The following is a 19,128-nucleotide window of genomic DNA, read 5'->3' as shown; positions in this document are numbered from 1 at the left end:
CTTGAACAGCAAAATGACAATGGTGCTTTAATAGGATAAACTGAATAAACCTATCCTCTGGAGAAGTGGATTTCTAAGTGAGGGAGGATGAAGAGGATAAGATAGAATTCTTGTTAATTTTCCTTTAAAAATTTGTGCACCGTAATGAATTTGATGTTGGTTTAGGAACAGGACACCGAACCTGCACTTGGTGCCAACCATAACAACACATTAGAAGCAATGGGGAAATCCAAATTATTTTACTACCGGTTCTGTGGGCGTGGCTTGGTGGGCGTGGCAGGGTAAGGATACTGAAAAATCCCCATTCCCTCCCCACTCCAGGGAGAAGGATATTGCAAAATCTCCATTCCCACCCCACTCTGGGGCCAGCCAGAGGTAGTATTTGCTGGTTCTCCGAACTGCTCAAAATTTCTGCTACCGGTTCTCCAGAACCTGTCAGAACCTGCTGGATTTCACCCCTGATTTAGAAGGTGACTTCTAACAAAACAGGCTTCTCTCATCTACACCCCCAATGACCTAACTGGGGATGCAGCAATCTACCTTCCTTTGTTCATCAGCCCATAGTGATTGCAAAAATCCAGGCAGAAGCTGCTTAAGATCAGTGTTAGGGAAAAAGATGATCCATAAGAGTTCAGATAAATGTAGGATCAAATCTGGGTTGGTTATCCAAGTTCCAAGGAAAAGCTCATAAATGCAAATTTAAAGATTGCATCAGAGGTGGTATTCAGCAGGTTCTGACCAGTTCTGGAGAATCAGTAGTGGAAATTTTGAGTAGTTCGGAGAACCTGTAAATACCACCTCTGACTGGCCCTGCCCCCATCTATTCTCTGCCTCCTGAGTCCCAGCTGATTGGGAGGAAATGGGGATGTCAGCGCTTCGACGCTGGCATAGAGAGCAGAGGAGACAGAGAGATAAGCTCTGAACTTTTGCCTGCTAAATCCCTTTGAAGTCGCGTTTTTGTGGAAATGAAGGGGGGAGACATTCCTGGGAAATGACGAGACAAGAAGTCTGAAGAATGACTTGGAAGATAGCCAATGAGAAGCAGAGATTTGGGGATTGGAAAGGGAGGGATTGGGGGGCAAAAGGTCAGTCTTGTCCGCATCGAGTCATGATCTGGTGGCTGTGCTCAATTAAAGAAAATATTTCCTTAAAGATTGGCAGTTTGGAAATTCATTTATTTTGAGATAGCATCGAAGTCTGACAGGGGATTTTGCAGTAACCTTAACCTGGAGTGGGGAGGGAATGGATATTTTACAGTATCTTTCCCCTGGAATGGGGTGGGAATGGAGTTTTTACAGTATCCTTCCTCTGCCACGCCTACCAAGCCATGCCATGCCCACCAAGCCATGCCTACAGAACCGGTAGTAAAAAAATTTGAATGCCACCACTGGGTTGCATAGTTGCGTCCAAAACCAAATGCATCTTACCTTCACCAATCTATTGAGGAGGCTTTTTCCATGGAAAGAGGCTGAGCCTTGGGAAGGCAGTGCAGTTGACAAAATTACGTGGATACTGGTTGGCGCGGAAAATGAACCGAGGTACCTCGCGGATGTAGGTATTGTCACAGATGACGCGTGCCAATGTGGCTTGGTTAAGAGCCTGTCGCTGGGCTGGGGTGAACACGCCAGGGTTCTCCCACCAGAACCTGAGGGGAAAAAAACCACCAGAAAAATTGTCTCATGAAGAGCAGCCTCTCAAATTTACAGAAACTTTCTTGCTGGAATGAAGCAATACAGAATGAAAGAGTTGGAAGGGATCTTGGGGACCTTTGTCCAACCCCCTGCTCAGGCAGATACGCTATACCCTGATGGCGAACCTATGGCACAGAGCCATATCTGTGGGCATGCGAGCGTTGCCTTAGTTCAGCTCCAGCGTGCATGCGCGCACCAGCCAGCTGATTTTCAGGCCTTCTGGTCTCACTGGAAGTTGGGAAATGGGCAGTTCCCAGCCTCCGGAGGGCCTCCAGGGGGTGGGGAAGGCCGTTTTTGCCCTCCCCAGGCTCGTAGAAAGCCTAGGGAGCCTAGGGAGAGCGAAAAATGGGCCTTCCGGTCCCACTGGAAGTCGCGAAACAGGCCATTTCTGGCCTCTGGGGGGTGGGGAAGGCTGTTTTCGCCCTCCCCAGGCTCCAAGAAAGCCTCTGGAGCCAGGGGAGGGCAAAAAACAGGCCTACCGGGCCCACCGTGCCATCACGTGCCAAAAGCGAGGGGAGCGCAGGGGGACGGGGCACATTGAATTATGGGTATGGGCACGTGCACGCATAACCCCCCGCATTCCCCCCCATTTTGGCACGCGACGGCAAAATGGTTACCCATCACTGCCCTATACTATTTCAGACAAATGGTTGACCAATCTCTTCTTAAAAACTTCCAATGTTGGAGCACGCGCAACCCATAAGCCATTCCACTGGTTAATTGTTCTGTCAGAAAACTTCTCCTTAGTTCTAGGTTGGTTTTCTCCTTGATCATTTTCCATCCATTGCTGAAGCCATTAAAGTGCCTGTTATTTCAGAGGACAGTCCTTTATTTCAGAAAACTGTCCTTTAAACGTATTTTTCAAAACCCCCACTTGTCCTTAATTTAGGTCATTTAACTTTTAACGCACAAATGGAATTACTTAATGCAGTCTTTAAAAAATGGATTTTTCCTCTTTAACAAGCCCTTTAAAATTGCTTTTAAAAATAAATTAGTATCTAACATATAATTTTAGATATTTTTATTAGAAGATGCGTTTTTGTAAAAAAAAAATTGGCTTTGCTCTTGAATTTTCCTTGGCAAAGCAAGTTTATGAACGTAAACAATTACAATTATTTATTTTTCAGAAGTTTATTCAGATTTATTTCAGAAGTTTATTCAGAAGTTTATTCAGCACAGCCGGCAGTTCTGATTCTCCTAAATAAAGTGCTGAACGGACCTCTCGCTGCTCGCATATTCTTTTCCCTGCGCCAATCTAACATGCCCTATATAGTAGAACCCAATAAGTAATGACTTCCCAACATTTAAAATCTATTTTATTTACTTAAAAGGAAAATTAATTTATTTGGGGAGGGGGGCTACAGGGAGGGCTAATTCCAGGGATGGTTTCAGCTGGAGTTGGTAACTCTAAGTTGATATGATGGGAAACAGAGCAAAACAGATTTTTGTCTGTGTTTATTGTGTATATAATGTTTTTAAGGGATCGTTTTCCTTCCAGGTTAATATAGTGTTTGGGAATACTGGGAACTGAACCTTATTCATTCAAAGCGTGTCTTCTACCCCTGAGTAGCAGCACAACTTTCTATTTTTCTTTTCTGTAATGAAACAAATTTAGGTTCATTTGCTATATAGTAGATCAAGCGGCCACAATAAAATAGCAGGTTTCATGTGCTCACCTGTCCCCATCACGAAGGTTTTGGAACTGTTTCCGAAAGATACATGCCAGTAGAGGCCCAACTCTGGCATTCCGGAGGAGGGGCTCAGACACCCCCCCAACCCAGAGGTCAATGTTCTTGGGTGTCCCATAATGTTGAATAAACTTCTTGGCCACTTGAGGATTCTGGAGGACCTGAGCCAGCTCAGTTTCATTGCCAGGTTGTGAGAGGCCACATAATTGTCTCCAGGCATTATAACCTATAGAACAAGAATAGTGGTCGAAAGTTCTGCTCATTTGAACAATGATGTTCACTCTAGTATCATTCTATGTTGCAATCTCAAAACATCTTTAAGGCTGAGCTTAATTTTCTACATTATTTTTGGCTATATGGCAGCACTCCACAATCTCTGATGTTTCCTGCAAAATGGGAACACTCTACTCTTGTTACCTGGTAGACCGTGATCTCGGCCACGCTGCATGTTCAATGATGGCAAATCCAATCCAGGTCCTGGAGGTTGTTGGAAGAGTCGGTCTCGGAGACCCTCTACTACTAACTGATCTTGTCTCAACAGTTTGGCTGGTGTACCTATTTGGCCTCGTAGAATGGGTTCAATGCCTCCTGAAAGAGAGAAGAAATAACTTTCAAAAGCAATGTCCATATGTAGATATCAACCAAACATGAGGAGAAATCTCAGCAATTGAGTGGATAGCCTTACAGGTCTTCACAGCTGAGCTGAAAAACTCTCCTGACAGTTCTTCAGCCAGCAGAAAATTCAATAGGTATAAAATTTGCTGATTTCCAGGCAACTCCAACCTTTATCAACAGTAGAGACCTTCAAATTTCTAGGTTCTACCATATCGCAAGATCTAAAATGGGCAGCTAACATCAAAAACGCCATCAAAAAAGCACAGCAAAGAATGTTCTTTCTGCACCAACTCAGAAAGCTCAAACTGCCCAAGGAGTTGCTAATCCAGTTCTACAGAGGAATTATTGACTCTGTCATCTGCACTTCTATAACTGTCTGGTTTGGTTCTGCAACCCAACAAGACAGACACAGACTTCAGAGGATAATTAGAACTGCAGAAAAAACAATTGCTACCAACCTGCCTTCATTGAGGACCTGTATACTGCACGAGTCAAAAAGAGGGCTGTGAAAATATTTACAGACCCCTCACATCCTGGACATAAATTGTTTCAACTCCTACCCTCAAAACGACACTATAGAGCACTGCACACCAGAACAACTAGACACAAGAACAGTTTTTTTTCCTGAATGCCATCACTCTGCTAAACAAATAATTCCCTCAACACTGTCAAACTATTTACTAAGTCTGCATTATTATTAATCTTCTCATCCTTCCCACCACCCATCTCCTTCCACTTATGACTGTATGACTGTAATTTTGTTGCTTGTATCCTTACAATTTATATTGATATTGTTTCCTGATTGCTTATTTGTACCCTATATATGACATTAAGTGTTGTACCTTATGATTCTTGATGAACGTATCTTTTCTTTTATGTACATGGAGAGCATATGCACCAAGACAAATTCCTTGTGTGTCCAATCACACTTGGCCAATAAAAATTCTATTCTATTCTATTCTATTCTATTCTATTCTATTCTATTCTATTCTATTCTATTCTATTCTATTCTATTCTATTCTATTCTCCAACCTTTATGATGACAGGGCATATTAAGGACAAAAATTTGTGGATTCCCCTGGACTTCTTACTTCTCCCATAAAATATTACTGGATAGTGGGAAACACCCACTAAATGCTGTCCTTATTGTGGTGTGAAACCGAGATGAGGAGGAAGCTATAGTTAGATTTTGACAGCTAGATCAGCTGATTTAGCTATCAGTCAAGACTCAGTCAAATTTTCATACATGTTTTGTGTAGGTTCATTGAAGCAGAGACCTCTTTATTATTCCCAGTTATTTTTTTAAAATCTTATTTAAGTTTAAACATTATTTAATCTTAGAAGATTAATTTATTGATTTATATGTCCACCCATCTCATAGATAGTTAACAACTCTGGGTAGTTAACAAAAATAACAACAAAATAAACAGTAAAAAGAGCAAAATTTGAAAAATAACATTGATAGCCTAAAAGAGCAGTTGAGAACATTTACAACACCCCACATTCAAATAAATCATGAAGCCAATTCACCCATTCTGCTAGGGCACCAGGCAAAGCCAAGCTTTTAATGTTTGATGAAAAACCAGCAGAATCAGGGCAAGTCTAATCTCAGGGGGATGATATTTCAGAGGATCAGCACTATGGCAGAAAAGGCTGTGTTTCTGGATCAGATGAAATTCTCCTGTGGATGGGACCCGGAGCATGCTACTTGTTGCAATATTTTCAGGATCAGACTCAATAAATTTAGTAAGAGTTAAGAGTTCAAATATATCTCTCTTTATTTACACAAGGCATTCTATATTCACTGAATATTCACAGATAGAAGCCAGGAAAAGGGTGTATACAGCTCCTTATATATACAATGGGTGGAGCTAAGTATGGGAGTGGTGAATTATGAATACATTAAGAAGTGAAGAATAAATTAACCCCTGATACCCCATTCATATACTATTTAGACATTAGAGAATAAGGCATTTACATGTGACACTACTCCTGTTGGACATAACAAGATGGGTACTAGACACGAGTGGAGAGAGTATAAATAATCCAGCTTTAAATTATGAAGGGCTTTAAAGATAGCCACTAACACTTTGAATTTATCCAGAAGTATACCAGTAGCTAATGCAGCTCCCAAAGCAATCATGTCTCACATGCCAAACAATTAACATCCACGATTGTCTGTGCCATTACAATTTGCAGCAGATTAAGCTTCCACATACTTTTCATCGGCAGCCCCATGTAGAGCATGCTGTAGTAATCCAAACAAGATATGACTAAGGCATGAATTATTGTGAGCTGGGCCTCTTAGTCCAGGAACGTACACAATCAACACACAACACAAAACTACGCAAAGACCCTTGTGGACACAACTACCATCTACTCCGAGCAGCACTTGCATATTCAGGAGAACTCCCAGATCGTGCTATCCAAGAACTAACCAGGTCCATTTCAGCTTAATTGTTTGAGATCAGCCAAAATTGGCCGCTTGCTGGGACTTACCTTGGAAGATAATTTTCCATGTAGCAAAGAACTCATTTTCTAAGGGTGTTTCACTCAGAACTTGGTAACGGCTGTTTAAGCGAGGCACAGTGGGCCGCACCAAAGTATGCCCAAAACGGAAAGCATTGGTAAAGGAGCTGGCAATTCGGGGATCCACAGAATCATTGTAGCCCCTGTAACGAGGCAGAGCAATAGTCTCCCCCAGCACGGCAGGTATATATTCTGTATAGGTGATTTTCTGGAGCAAAAGGACAAAAAGAAGAGTCATGGGCCTATTGGAAGAAAGCAATTAATTCAGGCAAACGATTATCGAATATTAGAAGCAGAAGACCAGTCTTCCTCAACATGATGCTATGAGGTTTGTTCTTAAATATATATGTTTTGTATATACTTATTTGGCTTCTATCTCTTTTGCAGGCTTACAACAAGACAGAATACAGATAGTCCTCGACTTACAACAGTTCGTTTAGTGACCGTTTGAAGTTACAATGGCACTGAAAAAAGTGACTTATGACCTTTTTTCCCCACACTTGACAGTTGCAGCATCCTCATGGTCATGTGATCAAAATTCAGATGCCTGGCAACTGATTCATATTTATGACGGTTGCAGTGTCCCGGGATCATGTGATGATGACCTTTTGCGACCGTCTAACAAGCAAAGTCTGTGGGGAAGCCAGATTCTCTTAACAACCGTGTTACTGACATGTTAAGTGAATCCCTGCAGTTATTAAGTTAGTAACATTAAAGCTTTCTTTTTGATAACTCCTTTGGGGAAAGCCATTCCTAGGAGAGAGACTTGTTAGCTGGGAAAACCTCATTCATACCTACAAAGAGTGACAAGCATGCATTAAATGAAAGACTGCTTGGGAACATCTTTACAGTTAAGGTTAGGCCAGGGGTCAGCAACCTGTGGCTCTGGAGCCGCATGTGGCTCTTTCATCCCTCTGCTGTGGCTCCCTGTCACTCAAAATATGCATCACAACTGCCAATGTGTGACACCCGCCAGCACGCAATTTATTGAGCTTTTCAACCCTCGGTAGGCCAACCATGGATAAATCCAAGAAAAGAAAGGTTTCAGAAGAAAACAGGTTTAATTCAACTACATATGCTAGTTTTGTGGCTGCTCAAGAAATAGTCAGGCACGGGAAGGGTTTTGTGGCTCCCGGTGTTTTCTTTTCTGTGGGAAACGGGTCCAAATGGCTCTTTGGGTGTTTAAGGTTGCAGACCTCTGGGTTAGGCCAAACATTTGATGGCTGAAGGCCACCGATAGAGTAGAGGTCTTCAACCTTGGCAACTTTAAGCCTGAAGGACTTCAACTCCCAGCAAATCTGGCTGGGGAATTCTGGGAGTTGAAGTCCTCCAGGCTTAAAGTTTCCAAGGTTGGAGACCCCTGCCATAGAATACCTTGTTGGCAAAGACAGTTTTAAAGAAATTTTAAGATGTATTCAACTTCACAGAGTTGTTGGGGCGGGAGCACATCACAGAGAGAGCATTACTTACGTTATCTGCTAGGGGAAAGGAGAGATCGAAATTGAAGAGATGAATGCAGATAGTCCTCAACTTATAACCATTTGTTTACTGACAGTTCAAAGTTCACTGAAAAAAGGGACTTCTGATTGGCTGTCACACTTACGACCATCGCAGCATCCGTGATCAAATTGAGATGCTTTGCTTTATGATAATTGCAGCATCCCAGGGTCATGTGATCCCCATTTGCGACCTTCCCCGCCACCTTCTGACAAGCCAAGTCAATGGGGGAAGTCAAAATTTGCTTAACGATCATGTGAATCACTTAACAACTGCAGTAATTTACTTAACAATGGTAGCAGAAAAGGTCACTTAACCACCTTATTAGCAACATAAATTCTGATTCCAATTGTGGTTGTAAGTTGAAAACTTCCTGTAGATAAACAACTAAATTCAGAGGGCAGGTGTCATGCTCAAGTCATTCAGTGTTCTACCCTAATGGTCTTACCCTATAGCCGTGATGGCGAACTTGTTAGGATGTGTGTAAAAAGTATTTGTTGCTTGTGCAACGAGCAGAGCAGAAACACACAGGGAAGGAGATAAACGTGCAGCTCGTGTGAGAAAAATACTTTATATACAAGATAATAAGCAGTCTCGGTGTAGGTAAAACAGTCCAAGGTCATAAACAGTAATATCAGTCCAGTAAGTATCTTCCCTTACCAAAGCAAACAGACTTTAGTAACTCTTGGTATACAGTACCATATAACAATTCAGTCTAACACCAATCAGCAGAAAGACGCAGGAAGCAACAGGAACAATCAGGAACAACGAACGCTTCTCTGCGCTGCTTATTTATGCACTGTAGCCTAATTACAGGGTTCAGCAAACCCTGATTACGTGGCTCGGTTGTTTCTTAAAGAAACAGATATATTGCCTGACCAACAAGTTAGGAGTAAGCTACAAGCTGAACCTAACAGAACCTATGGCACGAGTGCCAGAAGTGGCACACAATGCCCTCTCTTTGGGCACACAAGCTGTCGGCCCAGTTCAATTGTGCCATGCATGCACGCTGGCCTCCCATAAGCCAGCTAGTCTTCAGATCTCTGCCGCGCATGCACAGGGGTGGGGCACATACTGGGGGGTGCACACATGCGCAGGGGCGCATGCAGGGGACCATGCGTGCATGAGTAGGGGGTGGGACGCATGCTGAAGGGGCGCATGCACATTGCATTTTGGGGGTTCGGGCGCACCTGCATGCAGTCAGGTGTGCGTGCCCACGCTTTCAGCACTCGGTCCAGAAAAGGTTAGCCATCCCTGCCCTATAGAAAGGGTGAGGAGCATGGCTGGCTCAGGATTCTGGGAGTTGAAGTCCACATGTCACAAAGGGGCCATAGTTCCCTAACCCTGCTCTGTAGGACTGGTTACTCTGGGCTGCACAAAGCAGTTAAGCCACTTACCGTATTTTTCGGAGTATAAGACGCTCCGGACTATAAGACTCACCTACCTTTTTTGGTGAGGAAAACAAGAAAAAGAAATCTGCCTCTGCCTCCCAGCAATTTTGCCTCGTGCAGCAAACAGCCTGCTTTACTTTCATTTTCGTTTTCAGCATAGCTTGATTAGCACAAGAAAAAAAATCTGCTCCCAGCAATTTACCTCCTTGCAGCAAGCAGCAGAGGCCCGTGCAGCAATAGGCAATGGCAATCCCTGCAGCCTGAAACAGCTGAGAGTCGGGGACAATCAACTTGTGTTAATTAGGTTGTGCTGAAACTGAAATGGGCTGCTTCTTCTTGCTGCTTGCTGCAAGGAGGTAAATTGCTGGGAGGCAGAGGCCAAAAGGTGGGGGCCAATGGGTGGGCGGGGCTACATTCAGTGTATAAGATGCACCCAAATTTTTACCCCCTTTTAGGTGGGGAAAAGGTACGTCTTATACTCCGAAAAATACAGTAAATAGAATTGTGCCTTTGTTTTATGTAAAAGAGTTATGGAACTATTCATCCCACACCTGTATCAGTGCTCCCACGATTTTCCGGGTCTCCTGATAGATTTCTTCTCCACGCATTTGTGAGTTCAGCCTCTTCAGCTCAGTGGCCAAACGGTTGTGCTCCCGCATGAAAAGCGTTTGCAATGCAATCAACCCTGGCATTTCATTGACTCGATTGTCACCTTTAAAAGTCAGAATAAGAAAGCATCATTGCAACAGAGATGTCATAAATCAATATTTCGTTCCAAGTGAGGAGTTTGAACAAGAAGCAGATATTTGGAGGTGTGTGTGTGTATGTCGCCAAAAAAGATAGCTTGTGTAAATCTTCTCTAGTGAGTGAAGGGAAAGGGTTAATATGTCATGCAAATAACCCCAGCCAGCATGCAATTTAGAGGAAGTTAATTTTAGCTTCTGCAAGGTATGTGAAGCTAAGCTTCGCAGCTCATCCATATTGTCTAGATCTCCCCAATTGTATAATTTTAATTTGGATTTTTAAATGGGGGATTTTAACTGTTGGGCCAAATTGTTTAATATATTTTTAAATTGTTTTTTAAATTTTGTATTTGATGTTTTTTATTTCTGGCTGTTCACCGCCCTGAGTCCTTTGGGAGAAGGGCGGTATATAAATTTAAATATTATATTAAATTAAATTAAATTAAATTAAATTAAATTAAATTAAATTAAATTAAATTAAATTAAATGAGTGACAGCAGCTCTCCAAGTGTCCGCAGTATTCAGATCCGCCTTTTACACAATAACAGAGTTGGAAGGGACCTTGGAGGTCTTCTAGTCCAACCTCCTGCTCAAGCAGGAAACCTTATATCATTTCAGACAAATAGTTGTCCAATCTCTTGTTAAAAACCTCCAGTGATGGAGCACCCACAGCTTCAGGAGGCAACTGTTCCAGTAATTAATTGTCTGTCAGGAAATTTCTACTTAGCTTAGGTTGGTTTTCTCCTTGATTAGTTTCCATCCGTTGCTTCTACTCCTGTGTTCAGGAGCTTTGGAGAATAGCTTGACTCTCTTTTCTTTGTGGCAGCCTCTGAGATACTGGAACACTGCTATCATGTCACCCCTGGTCCTTCTTTTCATTAAACTAAACAATTCCAGCAACCGTTTTTTTATATGTTTTAGCTTCCAGTCTCCTAATCATCTTTTTTGCAGCTGTCTATTCCTTTTATCTCTTCCTGCTATCCCTTTCACTAGGTGTGACTTCAGTTTGCAAAAGCAGCCCCAAAGAAATGGTGCACCTTTCAAATAACTTACCTGCCAAAAAACAGGGGATTCCGAGGGTTGCATTTGTTACATTGCAATTTTCCCGAAAGCCTTCAGGATTGCCAAAGGGGAGAAAGGAAAGGCCTCGATCGTTGAACCTGTTATTCACAGCCAACAGTCCTAGGTCGTTTGTGAAATTTCTTAGCTGCATTGCCCACTTGTCTTCACTGGCATATACCATACTGGCATCAACAAAGGATGTGAGTGCATTGATCTGGTTGCGGATGGCATAGCCACCGTTGCAGGCAGGAGCTGAACGGGTAAAGGGCATGCACTCACGCTTTTGTGTAGGATCACCGGGTGGGATCTAGAACAAAAAGATGAAGAGGAGCTTAAATTCCCAGGTTCAAAAAACATTTCCTTTATTTTGCCAAGCAGAGGAATATGCCAAGCAAAGGAATATCCAACATCCTGCAGTTTTACAGGATATTGTAGATAATGGTACAGTAGGCACTATTATCCTCATGCTTTCCCTCTTTCTTCCATTAATATTTAAAAGGAACACACAACACAACAGAGGCATGCTTGGAAAATGTATAAATATGATCCAATTCTGGAATGAGTTACTTTTGGTGATGGGTTTTGGACTTCAACTAGTAGTGGGTTTCACTTACCTTCGCTACCGGTTGGGAACTGGGAGCGCACGTGTGCGTGCGCTTGCTTTGCTCGCGCACAGTGCTTCTGCACATGCACAGAACCTTCTGCACATGTGCAGAGCGTCCGTGATGACATCTGGGTGGGCGGAGCGTCCCGCTGTCACCGCTACTGGTTTGTCCGAACCGGGGCGAATCAGTACAAACCTACCACTGACTTCAACCCCTATCAGCCCGAGTAATCATGGCCACATAAGTGAGCCTCTGAAGCTCTTCAAGTCAGATCAGGAGGTTAGATCTAGTAAGCATGCTGGCTCAACAATGCTGTCTTTTTTAATATGTTTTTAATAAGAAAACAGTAGCAGACTAATGCTACTGTTAAAGGTAGTATTTAGCTTCCAGCTGCCTGCAATTACTGCGAGTTCAATTCTCACCAGGCTCAAGGTTGACTCAGCCTTCCATCCTTTCTAAGGTAGGTAAAATGAGGACCCAGTTTGTGGGGGCAATAAGCTGACTTTGTATAAAATATACAAAAGTATGAAGGCTATAGCTTAACGCATTGTAAGCCGCCCTGAGTCTCTGGAGAAGGGCGGCATATAAATAAATAAATAAAAATTTGTATGGCTGCCCAACTCATTCACATTGGACTCTGGGGGGGCTTACAAAGGTAAAATCCCAGTACAAAAACCAATAAACCCCCATGTACCTAGTGACAAAAATCAGACCAGCCACTTAATGGGCTCCATGTGACTATGGGGTCCCCAGGTCCATTGGCAGAACTATGTTCTGTTTCATGACCCACGGCTAGGCACGGAAGCAACACAGCCAGAACGAAGGCTTAACTCCTTTTTATTGCGCCAACTTCCCCCCAAAAGTCCCACCGCTCACTGCAAGTCCAGGAGCCAAGCTCTAAACACGCACCTCCAATAGTTCCTGGGTGCTATAAGTCTAGAAGAGCAGTACAATTCTGAGAGCAGCCACAGTTCAAGGAATTTGGTTCCAGGGAGTCCTCATCACAGGAAGAGTTCAGTGGGCCTGCAGCACAACCCAGAGCAAAGCTGTGTCGCTGCGAACTCGTACAGAGCCAGGCCAGTCAAGCAAGGCAAGCAGGCAGGGATGAAATGCTCCCGGTTCGGATCAGATCGCCCGATCCAGTAGCGATGGCGGCAGGTGGTTCGGAGAACCGGTAGCAAAAATCCCTGCACCCCCCCCACCGATGTCCGCGCGATCATCAGAGGCTGTTTTTTTTTTTTTACTTTTAAATGCATTTTTTTCTACAATACCTTCGGCAAAAAAAATGCTTTTAAAAGTAAAAAAAAAGCCTCTGATGATCACGCGGCTAAACTTGGATCGTCAGAGGCTTTTAAAAGCTTCTGGATACTTCTCAAGGGCAGCACCATGTAGAGCATATTGCAACAATCAAGATGGAAGGTGATTAAGGTGTGGTTAACAATGAGCAGATATTGTTGGTCCAGGAAAGGGCATAATTGAGTAGGCTGTAATGGGTCCAGGAAAGGGGATAACTATATGAATAAGAAATGTTGAAGAAATCCTGTCTTGATTTTTTGGGGAGAAACTATATAAATTTATATAAACTATATAAATTTATATAAATAAAAAGTTGAGGATTCAAAGACTCCTGTACTTTAATGACTTTGGACAAAATAGTCATTTATGATTAAACATTCTCTCTTTTTTTCTTCTAGAGCACAAAGTGAGTTATATACTACTCCCTCTTCATTTTTAAGGTTGCCTGGGCTAAGAGAGAGAAAGAGTGGTTGGCCCAAAATAACCCAGTGAGTTTTAATTGCCAAAAATGACTAGAACCTGGATCTCCCCAATGGCAATCCAGCACTTTAACTGTTAGGCCTGTTGGGATCTTCTTTGTAACCCACTGAACAAAATTAAATGAGTTTTATCTATTATGCATTTAGAGGCAGCCAGTAACAAAATACCAAAATATGAACATCTCAAACAAACTAGCATAACTGTAGTATTTCTGACAAAGAGCAGAGGAGACTCTTGCCCAAAGTGTCATTAGGAAGCCCAGATCCTTATGAATCTCACTGTTAATTTAATCATGCTTTCCTCTGGATCTAGTCTATCAAGCAGAGCAGGAAATGCTGGACATGTTCTATCTCTTCGCTTGCACATGCTTAGAATAGACACCAAGGGAGTGGACAGGGAGATTGAGATAAAAATGGAAAAGCAGAACTAGGAAGCATTGGGAAGATGAAGAACAGAGGCTGACAAATTTAAGTGGTTGGCAGTAGAAGCCCTGAAAGTATGAAGACTCAGGAATTCCCTGCTGATGAGCTTTCCACTCATCCTCAATATCTATGGAGATTCTCAGTCATCCAGGTTATGGTTGTCCCAAAGGTGCTTTTTGAAGAGACAACTGGATGTTCTTTGTTTTTGAAGACATTTCTTCAAAATTCTTCAATTCTGACTGAAGGGTGGAGACTGGAAAGATTTATATTCCTTGCAGTCATCTGATGGTTAGCACTCTCTCTGAGAGTTGTTGAGGTCACTTGGAGGTTTATCAGTCAGAACTGAAGAAGCTTCTTGGAGGAGAAGCGAAACGTTTTCAAGGGAAAACAAAGAAAATCCAGTTGCCTCTTGAAAAAGCACCTTTGGGACACTCATCCCGAATGTCTCTTGGTAGTTTGCTAATCCATGCAGAATTAGATTCAGAATTTCTCATACCTTGATTGGAAAACACGGCGGCGCTTTCTCACAGCTTTTCCCACAATCTAATCCTTTTATGAAGGTGAGGGTGGCTGTCACAGAAGGTCCAAAATCCAAATCATGATCAATAAACTGCCCCCATTGCATAAACAAGACTGAGCGGAAGGGATCATTAGTGACGTTCACATTAGGGAAGAAGACGATGTCATTGGATACAGCCCGGACCTGTTACCAAGAAATTATTATCAAGAATGGCAGAGACAGAAGGAAAGGAAAGGGGTTTATGAAACCTGGAAACAACTACAAATCACTACATGCTAATTTAGGAGAAGGAATGTAAAGATATACTTTCACAAACTGCCAATGAAATCATCTAGGACAGTGGTTCTCAACCTGTGGTCCGTGGACCCCTGTGAGGCTGCGAGGTCCTCCATGAATGCTTGAAGAAATGATTTATGATTTAAATCTTGGGGGTCCAGTCCATGGCCACAAAAGGTATTTAAAGGGGATCCATGGTGAAGAAAAGTTTGAGAACCACTGCTCTAGGAGTCTCGTTCTTGATGGGACAAGAGAGAGGAATGACTTCACAAGGTCTTCAGGCAGAAGACTTAAATACAAATGGCTGGCATCCTGGAACGTCATTAAAAGCAATTAACTAAAAGGATTAAATAAAAAGGTTTATCTAATTATCTATTGTCTAACCTTATATTTTATTATTGTATCAAATATATTACTGTGTTTCCCTGAAAATAAGACCCATCTTATATTTTTTTGAACCCCTAAATAAGTACCTGGCCTTATTTTCGGTGAGGTCTTATTATTCTGGGGCGCATGGAGCAAGAAGGGGCTCCTCTTGCCGTCTTACCTGATTTCCAGCTCTGTCTCCCTAACCCTAACCAGAGGAAACAGCGGGAATTGGCTGCGCATGCTGTTAAATATTTTTGAGGAGGGCTTATTTTTGGGAGGCCTTATTTTGGGAGGGCTTATTTCAGCGCATGCCCTCAAAAGCCCAATTGGGTTTATTATCAGGGGATGACTTATTTTCAGGGAAACAGGGTATTTGCTAATTATTACGATTAGGTATTTGAATTTCAGAGGCCTTATATATGGGACCTGCGATAGAACATTTCAATCTGAAGTCCTTCTGAGCAGCATCCAGTCAAATAATCAAGTCTTTTTTTCAGGGTGCTTGGTTCTGTTTTGAGAAAGCTTCAGTAGCCTGCAGATGCCGAGCAGATTAAATCATCATGAGATTGTCTTATTTCTGCCCTCTTGTTTATTCTTCCCTTAACTTTATTGTTGTTTTTCTCCTAGGGCTTACAAAATATTTTTATGTGCACGGTGCCAACGATGCATTTAAACGCCAGATCTCTACTCTTATGCCGGATTAGCAATTTAGTTGCCAAGCACCCAAATTTTGATCACATGACCCTGGGATGCTGCAAGGGTGTTGCAACTTCATAAATATATAAGTGTTGTAACTTCAAGCAGTCAATAAACGAATGATGGTAAGTTGAGGACTAACTGCATTTCAAAGACAGCACAGCTAGCATGCTGACCTAGTAGGACGTGATCATAATAAAGTCATCCAGATTGGTTTTTCAAAGAACATACCAATGCCGTGCTATAAATGACACTGTATCTCCCTCTTAATTGGTCTTGTCTTTGAAATATAATAGACCAAGGGTCTAAATAGTGGTTGTGATTTTGTTCAGGGCTGCTCAGCAAATTGAAGCCCAATGTGCACCATAGTTGTTTGATAATTGATATATTTATGTTATATCTTCAAAGTTTATTTAAGTGAGTCAGGATTTGACCACAACAAAATTTCTATCTTTTCATTTGCAAAACTATAAGATACGATTCTTCATGAAAATCCCTCTCTATTCCTGTTTTTTATTGCTGTAACTAATGTACAAAAGCACCAGATCATGTATAGGCCTTAAATTCTACCTGGATCACTTCTTCTCTGGCAGACAAATTTAGGACTCCTTAGTTCATTTCTGGCTACGATACTTCAATTACATCAATTATTCCATTTCTCTAATCTCCTTGCCTCAACTCTTGGTTTCTCTCCTCCCTTCCAATTGTTTTTCTCCCTTAAAATCCTGGATCCTTCCCTCTGTTCAAACTAAGCATCCTGGAATTAAATAGGGATTATATCTTACTAAGGGCAGAGGATGTCCAAAATACGGTTTCGTTTCTGTCCAGCCACGTGGGAGAGATATGCCATCTTCATATTCTTGAGGCAGCCACCTGACATACGGACGGTTGCTAGATCCCAAAGTAGGAATTCTCCTGCAATATTTCGTTAAATCCAAAAGTTCATTTAGAAGGGAGTTTTTAAAAGCAATAAGACTTGGTTTACACACAATGCTAACCCTTAAAATCCAGTAATAAAGTTCAATTGCATTCACACGTGTTGCGGCAAATACATCATCCATATTCTGATTAAGTATTGAGGTTTAGTTTCAGAAGAAAGTCCAATATGGATAAGTCCTCATTTGAGGTAAAAATGGAGTAATTACCTCATTTGAGGTAAAAATGGTAATTGCCTCATTTTAGGACTTTTCTTGCCACCAAGAAAAGTGTTAAGTGAATCACTGCAGCTGTTAAGTGAATTTGGCTTTCCTTGTCAGGAGGTCACCAAAAGTAAATCACATGATCTGCGACACTGCAGCTGTCATAAATATGAGTTGGTTGCCAAACATCTGAATTTTAATCACGTGACCATGGGGATACTGCAATGGGCGCAAATGGGGAAACGGTCAGAAGTCACTTTTTTCAGGGCCATTGTAACTTTGAACGGCCACTAAACAAACTGCTGTAAATTGAGGACTACCTGTATTTGGATTCTCATATGTTGAATTACAAACTGAGATAGAAAAGATGCCAGGATGACCAGCTTCTTCCTGAGGATGGTATACTAGCAGACTTCTTGGCAATGGGCATGTCATAAAAGTGATTTGGCTGTCTCTTTCCAGGAAACTTCTTGAACTTCCTTGTCTAGACAACCTGTATCCAGTGGTGGGTTCCTCCTGGTTCGCACCAGTTCGGAAGAACCGGTAGTAAAAATTTATAGTAGTTTGGAGAACCAGTAATAACATTGGCTGGCCACACCCCCAAACTGGTCCCCGGCCTGGTCACCGCTTGCTTATCCCGCCCACCTCATCAGAAGCTTTTTTTTTTTTACTTTTAAAAGCATTTTTTCTACAACCTCTTCGGCCGAAAAAATGCTTTTAAAAGTTAAAAAAAAAAAAAAAGCCTCTGACGATCAGGCAACTCAGCTGGGATCGCCAGAGGCTTTTAAAGGCATTTTTTTTCCCTACAACCTCTTCAGCTGAAGAGGTTGCAGAAAAAAATGCCTTTAAAAGCTTCTGGCGATCCCAGCTGAGTTGCCTGATCGTCAGAGGCTTTTAAAAGCATTTTCTTCTGCAACCTCATAAGGTTGTAGAAAAAATACTTTTAAAAGTTAAAAAAAAAAAAGTTGGCCATGCCCATCCAGTCACATTACCCCCCATCAAGCCACACCCACAAAATAAGAACCGGTAGTAAAAAATTTTAGAACCTACCCCTGCCTGTATCCCACCCTAAACGGGTCCAAAGTCACCCAAGATTGGCAGGTGTTGACTTCTATTGCCAATTCCATTCTAGTGTAAACCTAACTGAACAATAATAGCTGTTCTACAGGGAAGAGGGCTGGTCATGGAGAGCCAATTAGACCAGGGCTGTCAAACTCAAGGCCCGCAGGCAGAATCAGGCCTACAGGGTACTTAGAACTGGCCCATGGGGATGCCCTGGGAACAGCAAAAGACCAGCCTGCGGTGCCTCTGCCTGCAAAAATGGAGCTCAGGATGGCCGCGTGCGACCCTCCCGAGCTCTGTTTTTGCTAGCAGAGGTTGCAGGAGGCCATCCCAGCTGAAAACCTAGCTTGTGAGCCCGTTTTTGCTAGCAGAGTGCTTGGGCCACCAAAGGCGTCCCCGACATGAGTGACATCAAGCTGCCCACATCCACCCTGGCCCCCCTGGCCCACCTCCGAAGGTCAAACACAACCCTGATGTGGCCCTCAATGAAATCAAGTTTGACACCCTTGAGCTAGGCTGACACTCCACACCTGAAGAGAGCTTGTTCCGGATTCAGTAACTGATTTTATTCATCATGCTCAGCTTTAGTTTATTTAACCTTAGTTTGTGGGATAAAATTCAACTGGTTGAGTTGACAGAACACATCTAGTTTGTAAGTGCCAACTTCAGAGATTGCACATTTTGGAGAATTTCGGAATGTTTTATTTTTTGCCAGACCAGATCATTCTCATCAGTTGAGGGCAGCCCTAATGTCTTCCAGGAATAAATCTCCCAACAAAAAGAAATGGTTCATGCCATTCTAGACATGGTCAAGTCCCAATGACCTCACTGTTGGAGTGCAAGCTTCCATGGGGCAGCCGGATGACTTTCTTAGGCCTTTCCCATCATATCCTCTTAAGCACAATAGGTTAGGGCCAAGAGCATATACTCTTGCATGTGCAATAGACCACAGGTGTCAAACTCACCATGTCACGTGACGTTTTGTGACATTTTCCCCCTTTGTGGAGCTGGGGTAGGTGTGGCCTTCACGTGACACATCTGGCCTGC

General features: G+C 42.6%; 1 protein-coding gene across 1 annotated transcript in view; it reads right to left on the bottom strand.

Moving 5' to 3' along the window:
• LOC117667551 (myeloperoxidase) overlaps positions 1–19,128 on the bottom strand; it is a 32,376-nt gene that overhangs the window by 375 nt on the left and 12,873 nt on the right. Inside the window, exons 6-13 of the mRNA XM_034420993.2 lie at positions 16,666–16,795; positions 14,516–14,722; positions 11,208–11,523; positions 9,963–10,123; positions 6,494–6,731; positions 3,797–3,967; positions 3,368–3,605; positions 1,428–1,645 (exon numbers count right to left, since the gene is read on the bottom strand). Coding sequence (XP_034276884.1) covers positions 1,438–1,645; positions 3,368–3,605; positions 3,797–3,967; positions 6,494–6,731; positions 9,963–10,123; positions 11,208–11,523; positions 14,516–14,722; positions 16,666–16,795 — 1,669 coding nt within the window. The 3' untranslated portion in view covers positions 1,428–1,437. The remainder of the gene's footprint in view (positions 1–1,427; positions 1,646–3,367; positions 3,606–3,796; positions 3,968–6,493; positions 6,732–9,962; positions 10,124–11,207; positions 11,524–14,515; positions 14,723–16,665; positions 16,796–19,128) is intronic.

Source organism: Pantherophis guttatus, chromosome 1, assembly GCF_059756535.1.
Source record: "Pantherophis guttatus breed Tessera chromosome 1, ASM5975653v1, whole genome shotgun sequence".
NCBI lineage: Eukaryota > Metazoa > Chordata > Lepidosauria > Squamata > Colubridae > Pantherophis > Pantherophis guttatus.
The sequence above is the reverse complement of the archived record's forward strand: the minus strand, read 5'-3'. Positions and strand labels throughout refer to the sequence as shown.